We start from the raw sequence: 16,679 nt of genomic DNA on the forward strand, positions 1-16,679 counted from the left end.
TCATGCTGCACTTTGATGTCTCTATTATGACATGTTTCTCTACCTCTTTCTTTACTGTTTTTTTTCTTTGACAAGTGCACATAATTTCAAATGTTTGATTACCAAATGTATAACTCAATCATCATGTACTCCATTCATGGGAGAAAGACACAGAACAAAGGCTCAGCCTTTAAAAATTTATTTAATAGATGAAACCAAGAAATAAATAGTTAACCAAAAAGTCGAACAAGAATTTCAACAGTGACAAGTTCCATGTGTTTCAGAAACACAGTAAAGAAACAGTCCCATCTAATCTTGGGAGCTCAGAAAAGTTTCCTAGAAAAGTTGATATTTAGTTCAAGTCCTGAAAAACAACAATAACAAAACAAGAACAGGAGTTATAAAGTAAGAAGAGGTTCCAAACAACTACAGCAGCATATATGCAGGTGATAGCATTCGTGGTGATCAAAGATATGCAGCAATGCTATTTGAGAAGCAACTAGCAGGTTGGTGGTGGTTGGAAGGCACAGTGTGGGTTGGGAAACAGTCATCTCAGGAGATACAAAGATAAATATGGCTCCATTGCAAAAGACTATGTGTTTTAAATATAAGCGATGTGTTTCCAGAACACACTGCACTTACTCTGCTGAAAGTTTTGGACTTCGTAGTTAAGTGTTCACTTACTTGATGTTTTTGCCTATACATTCCTTCAAGGCAATGAGAGTTCATTAGAGTTACAGAGCTTTGGAAGAGGTGTAATTAGATCTGGGTTTCAGGAAGATTATTGTTATTATTGCTTCAGAGAATTAAATTTACTGATATGAAACAAAAAAAGAAGGTACCTTGTCCCTCAGTATCTATTAGGAGGTTGGTTCCAGGAATCCCTGAGGATACAGAATTATGAGGATCCCTAAGTCTCAGATAAAGCAGAATAATATTTGCACATCTTCCCAAGTACCCCCAAATAACCTCTAAATTACTCAAATACCCAATAAAATGTAGAGCCTGTATGAATAGTTATTATATTTTTCTGTTTAAAGAAATAATAAGAGAAATATCTATATATTTTCAGTACAAATGGGATTTTATTATAATATTTTCTATCCACAATTTTATACATTCATCCATGCATACAGAATCTTGAGTATGTGGGGCTAACTTGGTATAAGCTAGAAATTTGTGGCAGTTCTCAGTGAGATGTAAGAGGCAGTGGAGAAACTGGCAAGTGGACTGGAGAAATATTTTAGAAGCAGTCTCTACACTGATTTGAGAATGTAATGAGGAGATCAATTTTAGGATGGTTGCATACAAGGTGCCTGTGACACATCCAAGTTGGGATCTGCAAAGGACTGTTGGACCTGTACATTAGACGCTAAGAAGGGAGTGTAGATGTACATTTGTAGCAGGAGTCACGCCCATCATGAACAAATTGAAGAAGTAGAGGTGTGGAGAGCTGATACACAATGAATCTTATGCCCAAGTCTCTAAGACCTAGGCACTTAAGTGATAGAAATTGCTATGAAGGATAATGATATGTCAGAGAATCAAACTATGGTGCAGCAGGCAGTGGAGCAATAGCAGAAAAGAAAAAATACGCAGCCAAGAGTTCACATCAAGAACCAAGACATGATGATTGATTTATTCACCATAAGACATTAATGACCAAAGCAAATAAACTTTCACCCTATAGGAGAGGGATATAAACAATATTCTAATGAACTGAGATTAGAGAGGGGTTATGTATGATAAATGTGACTGACTTTGTAAAATCAGAACAGAACAGGACAATAGCAAGAAAACACCATGGAATCATTTAGGAATGTTTTACAGTAGAAAGAAATGTAGTAAGCCAATCAGCAGATCACAGGTTAGGGTTGTTGATAAAAAAGTAAAATATAAAGGATGGAATGATGACCTGATGGTGATGTCAGGGGATATGATGAGCACAGACAAGCTCAAGGATGATGGAAAATGGGCAATATGGTTGTATACAGAGTCAGAGTACCCTTGGGTTGCAGAGGAGTTAAAATATTAGAGAGAAATTTTTTCCTTGCCTTTTATTTACTTCAAAACATTGCAGCAAGAAACTACAGTAAGACAGCAGGACTAAAAGAAATAGATAATACTTCAAATGATCATTCTACTGAATAAGAAGTAACTCTTACTAGGAAATATAACACCTTAAAGCCCTGATGGGTAGGAAGCCAGCAGGTTTCAGTAGCAGTGATCCCTAACACTGAGTGACCATTCAGAACCACTGGCATGATTTCAGTATAGACAGGGTGGTGGTCTTGTATTATACTTTTTCTTAGTGGCAGCATTGAGATAATATGGGAGGACATTAAAAATCTTTCTTGGTGGAAGCATCTAAATGTTTTGTATTGTTGGTGTATTTATTTCCCCAATGCCTTGAGTATTTTAATCACCATTGCACCTCTGACATATGCAGACATGAGCACGTTCTGTGAGTTGTATCAATAACTGATTAAACTTATGAAGAGCCCTAACTGTAAACATTGTCTGTCTGGTTAGAGTTCAGGGTGTAATTTCACATTATTTATTTTATAACTGAACAAAGGGCTTTTTTGTTCTAACATGAGTTATGATATTTTTGATCATTAAAAAGACAAGATAGCAAATTTATTCCTGAAGACCCCTGAAAAGAACACTCATTTGTCTTCTTAACATCCCATTAATTGGAAAAACTTTCCCTTCCAGAGACTCCCTCTAATGTCTTGGCTGGGTATGGTCTCACCCCAAGTCCCATCCTCTGTTCAGAACATCTAGATCATCATCAGATAAAAGTCTTTGGAACTGTGCTCTGTATACTCACATGTCCCGAGAAAATGCTTTCAGCTCTTTTTTTTAAAAGATCCTATGTTTGTATCTCTTAATCAACATTCTCTCAGACCTCTAATACCCTCATTATTCATAGACAATATTCCACAAAGGTGCTGAGTTAAGATGCAAGGGGAATTTCCACAACAGTTGCATAATATGACGTAAGCAATAGTGATCTGTAAGATGAATATATGCATTCATATATACACATATATCTCTAAATACTCTTCCATTTTAAAACCTTACACCTTACTGCCAACTTACTTGAATCTTTTCTTCAGACTTCCCCTGCCTGAAGTAAATAATTTGGCAAATTGCTTGCTTCTAGACACAGGGGATGTTTGTTCCCTATCACCAAGCATTAGTTAATATTTGATGGTACTCTTTAGAAGCTGTGTCCCTAAGATCGCCTTACGTATAGTGAATATGTAAAGTAAGTACCAATAAAATGAGCATGAGATTCAAGTGGGAAGGAGCATCTATCAGCATTAGGAGTAGCTGCCATGAGAACTACTTCCCATCAGTGGGGGTGGGTGTGAGAGGAAAAGCTGGGGAGGGCAGTGTTATGGAAGGATGGGGGTCCAGCTGCCAGGCGCTTCCTGCTCCATTGTCTGCTCTCTTTTCTCTTCTAAAGGGCTTGGTGGCACATCAGGGTGCAATGTCATTATTTCCAGTTAAGGACATTTTAGCTAGTCTTGGCTCGAACCTTAGCAAACTAAGCATCAGATAAAGAAGTCTCTTATATTTTCAGCAATGTATTCCTGTTTACAGTACCACACCAGTGACCAAACATTTATTAGGCTGCCATTGGATATCTGTTTGCAAATCAGGCTCATTTGTCAAATTTAGGGGACCAGCTGGGAGTAGGAAAGCACTAATAAAACAAAGAGCTAATGGTCATAAAAAAACAAAGCTGTGGAAATTTACCTACTATAGAGGGACAAGATGTTCTCCCTCTCCAGGACTGAACTGCCTACTAGACTGTGCAGCTAATTTTGGGGGAAATGCTGGGCACTGAGTATCTCAACCAGCCAGAGCCTCTATCTTACCTCCCTCTCTCTCCAGCACAAGCCAATCATTCCAGGAATGCTGACCTACCTCTTCTCTATGAACAACACCAAAAGACAGATCCAGAAGCATCACATTTTTAACCTAACAGTGAAAGACCCAACCTTGATCACTTAAACCATGTTTAAGAAGTCAGAATATCTATCTGCAGGATGCCAGGATACTTTCTAAGGATTTTAACTTCTTTAAAAAAAAATCACAGGGGTAAAAATCAAAGCATGGCCTGCAGCCATCACTTCATTGAAATAATATAATTTTAGACCTAAAGATTAATGTCTAACTGAAGAATTTTTTGGAGAGTCTCATGGCGATCTCCCTTGGGTTGCTCGACTTCTGTACATTGCGTATGATATCTCATGCTATATTCTAACAGGAGTCAGTATTTTTCTGTAAACTTCATTTTCCATGAAATAAAAGAAACTCTGTTAGACTCTTTTGAAGTATGCTGAGCATTTTTTTTTTTTTCAGACCCGGGTAGCCTCTCTTCGCTTTCTTAAAGATAAAGAGATCATTTAAAACCTATGGGTGATGACCCTGTTTCCTTTCTATAATTAAACATTTTCTGTGTCATAGAAAGCTGTGGACTCAGGGGCTTTTTGCTTTGAGGAAACCTCCAGCCAAAGCTTGTACCATGAATGTGGAAATGCCTCTACTGTGTTGTTAAATGAAATGCTAAAGATTAAAAACAACTTTTTTTAGTGTTTTCAATAGTCTCCTTGTTAAGTATGTTGAATTCAGCAACATTTATTGTAATAAGATACATATCAGACACTGTATAGGAGACAGAGAAACAGTCTCTCTGCTGTGGGGTGTTGTTCTGTATTCTGTGAATGTGTGTTGCTCTGATTGGTTGATAAATAAAATGCTGATTGGCTGGTAGCCAGGCAGAAAATATAGGCGGGATAAGCACACAAGGAGAATTCTGGGAAGATGGAGGCTGAGTCAGGAGTTGACAGCCAGACACAGAGGAAGCAAGATGACAAGGCAGAACTGAGAAAAGGTACCAAGCCACGTGGCTAAACGTAGGTAAGAATTATGGGTTAATTTAAGTGTAAGAGCTACTCAGTAATAAGCCTGAGCTAATGCCCAAGCAATTATAAATAATATTAAGCCTGTGTGTAATTATTTTATAAAAGGCTGTGGGACTATGTGGGAAAGATTTGTCCTGACCACAGGCCAGGCAGGATGCAGGAAAACTTCCAACTACATCTCTCCATTTACAAAGCATATATTCTAGTGAATGTACCCCAGATCTTAGCAAATCCCCTAAAACCAGATCATCATGTGTTAGCAGAGGGACAGTCCACATCAACAATGATGTTTTACATGTAAAGACATCCTTTGGATGCTGAGGCAGGAAGATGGTGAGTTCAAAGCCAGACAGGACTTGCATAGTAAGAATTGTCTTAAAAAGGCAATGTTCTTGGAAAGAAAAATCATCCTTATAATGTTATTGGTGAAGATTAACCCAAATCAGGTCTATAAATTCGGAAACTGTGGTTAAGAGTAGGATGAAGGAAAATTTTTACTCTTTTCCCTCTGTCACAACTCATGTTAGTTTTGGAGCTGTTGGTTACTGTCTCCAGATCTAACAGCCAAAGAGAATTGGTTTTTAATAGGACTCAAGGTGAGATAGGGCTGTGAAGAAGCCATATTTAATGTGTTGTATTTTTCTTCCATCTTCACTGAGACTATAAATCTAGCAAAAGCTTGAGTAAGAGATCACTGTAAGTCTGGAGAGAAGGAGGAACTTTATGACAAGAGGGGTAGGGTGATACCCAGGCCTGGTGCCACATTAATGGCAGTAGAAGGCCATTGTGAGAAGTGGAGATTGATAAAGGTCAATTGAAGACATGGTCAAGGTGAAGCTTTCAAATAAGACTGCATAGATGCGCTACAATTCTAAGTGTCTCTCTGGGAGAGATACCTCTGAGTATCTCTTTATTTGTTTCTTTTTTAATTTTTGTGATTTTCCTAATTACCAAGAATGAATGTCTATTGCTCTTTAGGAATTCAAACTACTTTTAAAATGTACATTATAAGTCACTACCTGTGACATCTGACATCTGTTCCTAAGCACTGGCTGCTAAAGTACCTACCAAGCCAGCATCAGGGGAATATAATAAAATGGCAGAGAATCCTAGTGTTCCCTTAGAGAACACCGATGGTTCGCTGCTAAAGTTGCTAGAAGTATCATGAAGAGTGGCAGGTCCACCATTTCTCATATAGAAGTACAGGACCCTCAGCAAGGGAAGAATCAAGTGTGAGGTTTGCTGAAAACTCCCCTTGGGGAATTCAGTACAATCAATGACATACACAGGTCTTCCAAAACATTGGTTTCCGTCAAAGAGCAAATATTGACAGAAAGTATGTAAAGTCTGGGCATCGCCTCTTATAAGCTTAATCTGAACTCTATATGGTGAGCTTAATGTACTCTAATGAGTCTCACTGCATAGATGTTAGTGAGTACAGTAGGGACCAGGGATTCTGAATAATTCCAAATGCTTCAATCAACAGAATTGGAAGATAACTTCAAACATTTAAAAAGCATTTTAGTCCTTAACTTAAGACCCCCTTGTTTAAAAGGGGGATTTACAAATTTAAAATTCAAACTCACGTGCTCAGTAACAAAGACATTTCTTATACTTATTTTACACGGGGTGATCACTTGACTGTCATGATAAGGCTGTGATTTGTGGCCAAGTGATGGTGAAAGAGTTGGGACATCTTATCACAGAAAGATCTGTACTCAGGTTATAAAAAGCCCACCAGTGCCATGCTTTATATACTTCTGTAGCTAGCATCTCATGCCATTCTTAGTTGGAACCAAAGGAAAGCTTGTGAACTATGACATAGAGAAAGAGCAGATAGCATTGTACTCAGTTCAAACACTGAGGGAAGAGACCTTAACCCCTCTCTCAGGTGGAGAAATAAAAGTAGTGTGTTCTCTTTAATAAAGGATAAAGAGGCCTGGCTCCAGACAGCTCTTACACAACTGTTCCTGGGTCTGGCCAGACAAGAGTTGTAATCACTTAATTTCCCTGCTATTTGCTGATTGGCAGGGCCGATGAATCAAGTTTATCTTCAGAGCATGCCCCGTGCTCTAGGCCTTATTAGTTTTGTCAAATCCCATTTGCTTTGTCTCCCCTTTATGATTTCCTGCATTCTCCTCCTGTTAAAATTGTTTATGAGAGAAAGCACAAACAGCTGATTGAGACCTATGTGAATGTAGGGTCTATCTTATGGACAATGGGCCCCTAGGGAGATGGGGGCCAACTGGGCCATTTAATGGGTGTCTCTTACCCCATACCATCTTCCAGTCTGCTGCCTGGAGCTCTGTACCTAGCTCCCATGCTCACACAAATGGGTACTGCACTGTACTTTCAAGGTCTAAACATAGATCTGATCCTTTGAGTAAACTCATTGAGGTGAAGAGAGCAACTTCCTCAGACCAGGAGAGTGATTAGTCCACAGACCTGCTGTGATGCTGATGCATACTTGAAATTTGTTAAGAGAGTAATCCTATGTATTCCTGCAACATTAAAGGGGGAAAAAAGTAACTCAGGAAAGCTGTGGCTATGTTAATTAATTTGATTACAGCAATCATTTCATAATGTATCTCAAAGCACCAACTTGTGACCTTAATTGTATATAATTTTGTTAATTCTACCTCAAAAAAGGTGGAAAAAATGAATGCTACTAAAATTGTTTATGTTTTATGTTTTTTTTTCTGTAAATGCGGATTCAAATTGTTTTATAAAAGGAATTCAAATGTTCCAAAATATTAACCTGACAGAAAGTTAAGAAGAAAGCAAAGCCAACTAGTGACTGGGGACTAGATAATACAATCAGACAGTTTTGCATGTTTCAGTTGGTCTGTGGAGTAATTGTTTTAGTAGACAATGAAAATTTATCAAGCTGTGCTACAAAAGGAAGTATTTCTAAGGGGAGTCAGACAGCTGCTCACAACATTCCTTTAAATGTGGTACAACTGTGCGGGTTTCCTAACAGAAAAGACAGAAGTTCTAATTAGGTTTCCGACGGCCTTGGTGGGGTCCCTAATTGATACCAAATCCAGTAAGCCATACATACATAAACTGATCAGATAAGTAAATACAAGAGAAGTCACATAACTCTGGAACAGGTATTTGGGGATAAAGGGTTCTTAAATAAGAATAGCCACAATAGGCCCACATTTCAGTGCTTAGTTACCATTGAGTGACACCATTTAAGAAGGGTTGGGAAGCGTGACCTTGTTGGAGTAGGTGTGGTTTTGCTGGAGGAAGTGTGTCACTGGATGTGGACTTTGAGGTTTCAAAAGCACATATCAGGCCCGTTGTATCTTGTCATAGCAATGGACCAGTGACTAAGACATGGGCTGTACAAACCAAAACAGAGATGCCTGCAGGAGAGCTGGGTACCTGTTGAGACACAAGTAAGTACACTGTATTGCCTTCACTACCAACAGTCTAAATGTTACATGTCCAGATGTTTTCCTCAGCTGCTTGTCCATCTTATTATTTATTTATTGAGACATAGTCTTTCAGTGGACAGAATGCTAGATGTTTCAGCTGGAATGGCTGGGGAGCAAGGCCCCAGGATACGCCAGTTCTGGGACTGTGCCCAGCTGGTAATCCAAACTCAGGTCCTCACGCCTGCAGAGCGAGCGTTTAACCCCTGAGCCATCCATCCCCCCTGAACCAAATGTCCTTATTTTGAAAATAAATGTGTCCAGTTTTAAATATTGACTCTCTCCCTTATTATCCTTATGACATGTGACAACCAGTTTTGTTATTTAGTTGTTTAGAACAATGATAATTAGGTGAGTAGATGCAAACTGAGGTCACTTGTTCCAGTAAGGAAGGAAGCAGTCCAGTGAAAATGCTAAGGATAGGCGACTACATAATGAGACGGAACCTTACTCACTAGGTTGATATACTTCTAAAGGAGCCCAGAGAACTCCCTCTCTTTCTCCTTCTTCCAGGGTAGGCCAGGTTGAGACAAAGCTGTCTGTGAACTAGGAAGTGAACTTTAACACCAAATGTGCCAGTGCCCTGATCTTATACTGGCCAGCCTCCATGACCATGAAAATTGAATACATCTACTAATTAAGACAACGTATTGCTTTGTATTATTTCAGGCTGAATGGATAAAGGTGATTGCCAAATTAATATATGGAAAAAGGAATTTTCCATATATCAGCTCTTAAAAGAAGCCATTAATATAATGAAATAAATACACACAGGAAAATCTGGTCCTTATGTATCTCATAGGAAATAATTAGAGGAATGTGTAGGACTCCTTGTATAGCTGGAGCTCTCTGGCTTTAGGAACAGGAACATGTATTAAGAGTAGCTGCAGAAGGTAATATTCTCATCTTGACAGAATCCAGAACAATCTGGAAAACAAGCCTATAGACACACTTGTGAAGGATTATTTATATTATGTTAGCCTCGGAGCATATCTGAGAAAAATTAACTTGATCAGCTCAACTGAGGTGAGAAGACCCATCCTAAAGAAGGGTACTATTCTTTGGATTTAGATCCTAGACTTCAGAAAGAGAGAGATAAACTAACCGAGAAGGAGGATCCACCTCTCCCTTCTTCCTGACTATGGAAGCAATGTGACCAGCTGCTTCACGGTCCTGCTGCCTTTGCTTCTCCACTGGGGTAGACTCAACCCTTGAACATGGTGTTCACTAAAACAAAACCTTCCTTCGTGAAGTACTTTTGTCATGGTATTTTATCATAGTAACAGGAGAAGTAATTTACACAAGCAGATATTAAGAGATATAAGAATACTAATAAGCTTTTATTTCTTGAAGCATTATTCATAACATGAAATGCACCTTTTCAAGAGATACCTATGGGTAATACATATTATCTTAAAACCAGTTTAAACAATGTTGCAAGAGGGATATATGAAGGCTCTGACCCAGGACCTCTTGCATCAGTGTCAAATGGTGCCTTAAAAACCCAGAATTTTTGCATTGTAATGATTTTCCAGGACTAGAACAGTAATAAACCAGTCACTCTAATTTATTATGGATTGGCATGATAGCTTGCAGAATGTACAAGAAGATATTTTTATGAGCTCATGAGGTTTTGGGTGGTTATTTGCAAGGTGTTTCAAATGATTCTACCACACAAGATTATCATTTGAAACAATCTGAATATATGCAGAAAAGATTTCTTTTTATTTACTGTAAAACACAGGAATACTGGTGTGCAGAAAATGACTCTAATAACAGAATGTGCCCAGAAAGTGACTATAAGTATTATGTCAAATCCAACATTATCAAATTAATATTTTTAAAAAACCCACTGTGTCATATGTCACCCCATCAGGTGTGTCCATGCCTCTCTCTAACATAGTAATCACCATTTATGGAAAAGTAAAACCCAGATTAGAAATAACTGTTCAACAAGGTGAAGATGTACAGAGCAGAGAGAGTATGAAACAAAGGTTCTACTTCTATTTTTTGAGCAACTTTGAGCTTCACAATTTCCTCTGTTGGTTTTCCAACAGTAAAATCATAAAATATCTGTCTGCTACTTCATGATATTGATATAATAATCAAAAGAAATAACTGGTTTAAATGATTCAGAAGTGCATAAAATACAAATCCAAAATCATTAAGCAACACAGGGACATTACCTTCTTCCCAAGTTCCAAGGGCTGTGAGATCAGTTGCAGTCCAACTAGATACCATTAGGTAAACAGAACACAGAGGCCATTGATAATGGACTCTCATTAAGTGAACTAACAGGATTTAGAGTGCTTTCTTCAGGGGACTGCAGCTGGCTTTGGAATGCAGATGATCGATTCTATAATGGCTCCTATGATGAGTTGATTTAATTCATTCAGTGACAGTCTAGTCACTAACCTGGCTGCTAATGCACAATTTAAACTTCTGGTTGGCTATCAATCTTGACTTTTTCATTGTAGTTTCATAGAAGATAACTCTTCTAAAAGACCTTTTTATTACAGTTGTTTGTTTATTTATTTGTGTTGGGGGGTACCACAATGCATCTCTGGAGGTTAGAGGACAACTTGAAGGAGTTAGTTCTCTTTTTCTACTGTGTGGGGCCTACCAATCAAACTCTTATCATGAGGCTTGACAGCAAGAGCCTTTACCCACTGAACCATTTAGCTGCCCTGAGATGTTTATGGCTAATTCAAATTAAGTTTGTATGTTGGATAATTTTATATCTGTACCTAACCTTATTTTCTGCCTTCACTTCACACTTTGTATAAAAGCACCAGGTTTAGTTAGTCAATGATCTTAGTGTTTCTTAATTCCTGAGTCTCCTGTTTTATTTAGATGAGCAAGGCCTGAAGCATTGGTGTAATACAGTTGGAAATATACTTGATAACACTCAAGACAACTCCTATTGTTAACAAAATTAATTTATTTTTTAAAACTAATCAAGTCTAACACTCCAATTTAACAGTTAGAGAAAATGTATGCCTTCCACTATGATGTCTGTTCAAATGAATTGATAAGAGCAACACATGTGAAATAAAATAAAAGAGAAAGTTAACCCCAATAACCAACAGACAGATGGTGTAGTATCAACTGGTACTATTCCTGAAGCTTGTGGCCAAAAGAACAGCCAATGGGAACTGAAGATTTTATGGCATTGGTTGTGTTTAAAGGCAAGTATAAAATGACATCTATTAAAAAAAACTCAATTCAGATAAACATCTTTGCAGAAAGTTAAAAAGTGCAATTTAAAAATAAAATCAAGATTTTGGCCTGCTTCCACATTGACTCACTTAAGCTTTACAAAGCACAGTACTAAAGCATTTTTAACATAGGAGGGCAATTAGAGACATTAACTCAATGAAGCCACTGACCATCTAGCATGGGAATCAAGACTCCCTGGGTTCAAAACCTAGGGACATTGTCTATGTTGGAGGCCTCACAAAGAAGACAAGAATCTCAAGCGGCATGGGACAGGTCATGTAAGGCTAGAAGACAGAGGAGCAGTTAGGTGCCACTCAAGGAATAATAGAGAGCACACCTTGATACTGCAGGCACAGAGAAGCCCATTTTAGACCCTAGCTGCTCAGACTCTTTGTTTTGGTCAGTGTAGCATCATAAGCCTCCAGTGAGACAAGGCCAAGATAGCAAATGAGCAAAATGACATCAAGGAATCCTTGGTGTCCCTCGATAAGCTTGCCACAGGTATGAGAGATAGATCTTGCAAACTTAACCAAAAAATATTGTTAATATTTACTCCAGAGGGCAGAGTTAAGAGGCAGAGCAAATACAAATGTGATTTCTGCATTCACAGTGTTTGCCTTCATGAATGGGATCATAGTGAATGTAGCATGAGCAAGAATTCACAGTATGCTGGATCCTGAGAACATGGTGAGAAGGTAGAGCGAGCAGGTTGCAGGATGAGAGAATAAGAACTACCTAGATAGCAGACTAGCAAATTTCTACATGCCAAAAGTCTGAGCTCATGTCCTACCAGCTGGCTACAGTGTTTCATAGAGCAAAGCAGAAAACAATCAAGTCACCTCAGGCCACTGGAGATGATCACGGGAATCATAGAATTGTGAGCTAAATGGAATGTGTGCTTACTCAGAAGGTTTGATGGAGTATATCATAAACTTTGGTTTATCAGTGAACAAAAATAAATTAACATTAAAGAATAGTTTTAGGCAATTAGGAAAATAAGCAAAAATTATTATATTTAAGAGAAGAATATGCTATTTTCCATGAGATACTTGGTGACCCAGAAGGCTAATAATGTAAGAACTACGTGGACTGTCCTAGATGGAAAGCTATAGAGAACCCTGGACCCAGAAATGGTAAGAAAGTAGAATTACCTTCTTTCAACTGAGGATAAAATAGAAAAGGAAATGGGATTGATTTTAGGGGTAGATTTTAGGACAGACTTCTTGTGTCAGGCAGGTCTGTTGCTACATTCCCACAAAAAGCCTGGCCAAAAGATAGTTGTCAGTACATAGAAGTAGCAATAAAGAAGCACTGAATGGGCCATTGACTAGAAACACCAGTAACAGACACTGAAAAATCTCAGGAGAGACTGAGATCAGGCAGTTTTTATTAACTTTTGTTTTATTGTTGCTGTTTGTTTTTATTTGTTTTGTTCTCTTTTCCCAGACTAGTCACTGAACAGACCCCATGTATACATGCAATAGCATATACTTAACTCTACAGCTGAACAGGGGGACACAGGAGACAGGATCAAGAGCAAGTCTGCACTCTGTGTTGAGTTGTGTTGCGTTTACCTCCCAGCAAAAACACCCAAACAGACACTGCATGGGTGTACAGAACATCCATCATGGAGAAATCAGCAAGAGTATAAGACTGTAGACATTTTGGAATTCTTAGGAGTTACTTAGCAACAGTGTGTGTTGATGGACAAGAGGATAGGCGATGACATAGCAATCTGCACAGGTCAACATTGTAAATAAAGAGTTAAAAGACATTGAGAGAGACAGAGACCAAACCAGTGAAAAAGAGAAAGAGGAAGAAGAAGAATGCTTTGAATCAATCACTCATCAAGGGGGGAAAAGTTTTCCCAGAGTCTGCAGTAAGAATTAAAAATATTTTTTTTAAATGAACAAAGGTGTGACTATGCCAAAGAAACAGATCTTCTGATTTCGTATATTTTCTATTATGATATTACAAAAGTAGGCTGGAATGTAGTAAAAACCTGACATATTAGACAAACCTTGTATGGATATGTGGAGGTTTTTATGAGAATGCCCCCTCTCTTAGGCTCATACATTTGAGTGATTGGTTCTAGTTGCTGGAACTGTTTTGGGAAGGATTAGGAGGTGTGGCCTTTTGAAGGAGGTGTGTCACTGGGCATGGGCTTGAAGGTTTAAAAAGCCCATGCCAGTTCCAGTAAAAATGCTTTCTTCTTCCTTCCATCTTGCAGATAAGATGTGAGCTCTCAGAGATTGCTCTAGCACCATGCCTGCCTGTGTGCTGCCCTGTTCCCCACCATGACAGTCATTGATTAAACCTCTGAAACTGTAAAGAAGCCCCCAATTTAATATTTTTTACAAGTTGTATTAGTCATGATGTCACTTACAGCAATGCAAAAGTAACTAAGATAGTTTTATTGTATATGTGTATACAATGTATATATGTTCATGCCAATATAACTAAGAAAAAATCGTAAATTCTCACTAAAAGATGATGGAGTTTTATTTTATAAAAGGAACAGTGCATTTTGCCTCAGTGTCTGATGCTACTAAATTGCTTTAATAGATGTGAGAGGCACACAGGCATTGGTTAACAAAGTGTTAAATACTAATGTGCAAACAAAATGTGTTCCTTGGTCTTGGACAAGCTCTGAAGAACATGAACTCACTTTGTTCCACATGGGCCATTGCACAATTGGTCTTGTTTTTCAGCTGGTTTTTCACAAAATCTTCTTTCAACAAATTACCAACATTTAGAATTTCAAATTTCCCATTAAGGCCATCAAACAACATTTTGATACCAGATAGAACACTAGACAGGCAGGAACCAGGCATTAGATTCTCTTTCATTTTAAAACTGATTCAGGACATCGGTGAGGTCCAAAGTAGACCAGATATTATAATAACAACACAGTCTCCCTTCTAAACAGCTCCATTCACAGGACCATCAAAGTAACTTTCTTAATGTTAACTACATTGCTAACTGCATTTCGTTGAGAGCAGACTGTGTATGCAATATTACAATCCCTTGTGCTTCTTTTACATTTCTTAAAACCTAGCAGAGAGGCTTATATTCCATATAGGGTACACTTGTTCATTAAAAAAAAATAAACCAACAAGTTAAAAACAGTCTTTTCTAGCTTGTCATAACATAACTGAAGAGCTTGAACTGCATGGTAAGTTTCAGGTCTGCATGGACTACAGGATGGATTCCACACCAAAATTTTAAAAGCGAAACTATCAAATTGTTACTGAAACATACTCTTTTGAATTCTTTTTTAATGCTTTGCTCTATATTGTTGCTGTTGTTGGTTGTAAATCAGTAGGTACATTTGGGATAATTTTCTGAACTGCTTATAGTTATGCAAATCAGGAAAACCAATGGCATAAAATTGAACCATGAACTTGCTAAAAGTGTGGCTTCCTTTCCCTATAAGTACATCCTCTCCCACTTAGTAACAATGCAGTGTTGTACAATAGCTGCTTCATTCTTTAGCTGATGCTTTTAATCTCTCTGAACTGACTAGAGAAATATTTTCAAAGCTCATGTATCAACTGAGCATGGGTATATATAGATTGATATATACAGAATTCAAGCCACATTTTCTGATGGAATAGTTTCTTTAAACTATCACAAAAGGCAAAACCATTTTATCCTCATGTACTATTAAGTTTAAGTAATTCTTAGGTGGTAATCAGCAGAGAGGGAACAAAAGACATAAACCTCCCATGCCAGGCAGTAGATAGAGTGTTGTACAGGTCAGTATGCTTCCCACAGCCATCTACCATGTCTATCCTCCTTGTTGCTAGAATTTCAGCCCCCTAAAAGCTATTAGATTCTCAGCATCTTTTCTAAGCAGCAGAGCTTCATTATATCTTAGTAACACAAACAGCTGGCCACAGTGAAGGCTTTCACATCACATTTTCAAAAGTCTTTGAATGCCTCATAAATGTTAGAGTTTCTTCCATGAAACATAAAATACAAGCTGAAAAGTTTCTTCAAACTTAGGAATTCTGTGCACTGTCAAAGAACTAGCCCTGTCTACCAGAGTAAATGAATTCAGGATTTCAGTGAGAGTATTAAATATACATACACATGACCAAAAATCAGAATTACAAAAAGCATACAGTTTTCAAATCTCATTCAAAAACAGAAGTAAAGCAAATGATAAATTAATGAGATTTCACAATAATTTGCTACAAATTATGCATACAATTATTTATGTATATATATTCTATTCTAAAAATCACAAATAACTATAATTAAATAATATAAAATAGATCATTACATATGTGAAAATTATATAGATACATTTTACTTGAATGTATGTTGACTTTGTGTAAACACTAAACACATAGTTCAAGTTTAATTATGCTTATTTTCATGAAATTTGCTTGATTTTAAATAGCCTTCAGAAAAATTCATTTATCAAAACAAAGAAAATAAATCTAGCAATGGGAAAATGATTTATTTACCTGGATCTTCTATAGTTAAGTTCTTTATTAACCACTGAACAATGTCTGACCCTAGAAAAAGAAAAACACAAATAGCTGTGAACCTTTTGTTTATACATGATAATGTTAAGAACCCTTCTCTTTGGTTCTCATTTTAGTAAATCATTACAATAAACAGTGAAGGATGGTCCGCAGACAGAGTATCAAAAATGCCAGTGAGAATACATTTCTCTAAGGAGCCAAGGAGTGAGATGGCATATTATTAAATATGATTTATGATTTGTTATATATACATACATGTATATATATATTTATATATATATATATATAATGCTTTCATTAATTTAAATGCTTTAGTCATTACATTTATTAAATGTCATGTTTCAGGTACAAATCTTACCATGGCATGAGTACAACATTCCAGAAGGGTCCCCTCCTCATTTCTGATTATCCTTATCTTGTCCTTGTAGTTATGTCAAGCCAAGCCAACAGTGTCTTTGGGTCATTAGTATGCCTGGAGGCTTTAGGCCCCTGTGACTTCATATAGTGTTATTTGTTCTGATTGCATGCAGGGTCCTTGTTTTCAAGAGCCCCAAGATTCATGGATCCTAGAGAACTTCCCTTGGCCTACACTTTTGTCTTCTCGA

At 37.5% G+C, this 16,679-nt stretch overlaps 1 protein-coding gene across 6 annotated transcripts in view; it reads right to left on the reverse strand.

The window, feature by feature from the left end:
- Rgs7 (regulator of G protein signaling 7) overlaps nt 1-16,679 on the reverse strand; it is a 395,639-nt gene that overhangs the window by 98,875 nt on the left and 280,085 nt on the right. For 4 of the 6 annotated variants that reach the window (XM_006993719.4, XM_006993718.4, XM_015987216.3 and 1 more), the window contains exon 4: nt 16,054-16,104. The exons of the other annotated variants lie outside the window; for them this stretch is intronic. In XM_006993719.4, coding sequence (XP_006993781.1) covers nt 16,054-16,104 — 51 coding nt within the window. The remainder of the gene's footprint in view (nt 1-16,053; nt 16,105-16,679) is intronic. 6 annotated transcript variants of the gene reach the window in all.

Source organism: Peromyscus maniculatus, chromosome 11 (genome assembly GCF_049852395.1).
Source record: "Peromyscus maniculatus bairdii isolate BWxNUB_F1_BW_parent chromosome 11, HU_Pman_BW_mat_3.1, whole genome shotgun sequence".
In the NCBI taxonomy this organism is placed as follows: domain Eukaryota; kingdom Metazoa; phylum Chordata; class Mammalia; order Rodentia; family Cricetidae; genus Peromyscus; species Peromyscus maniculatus.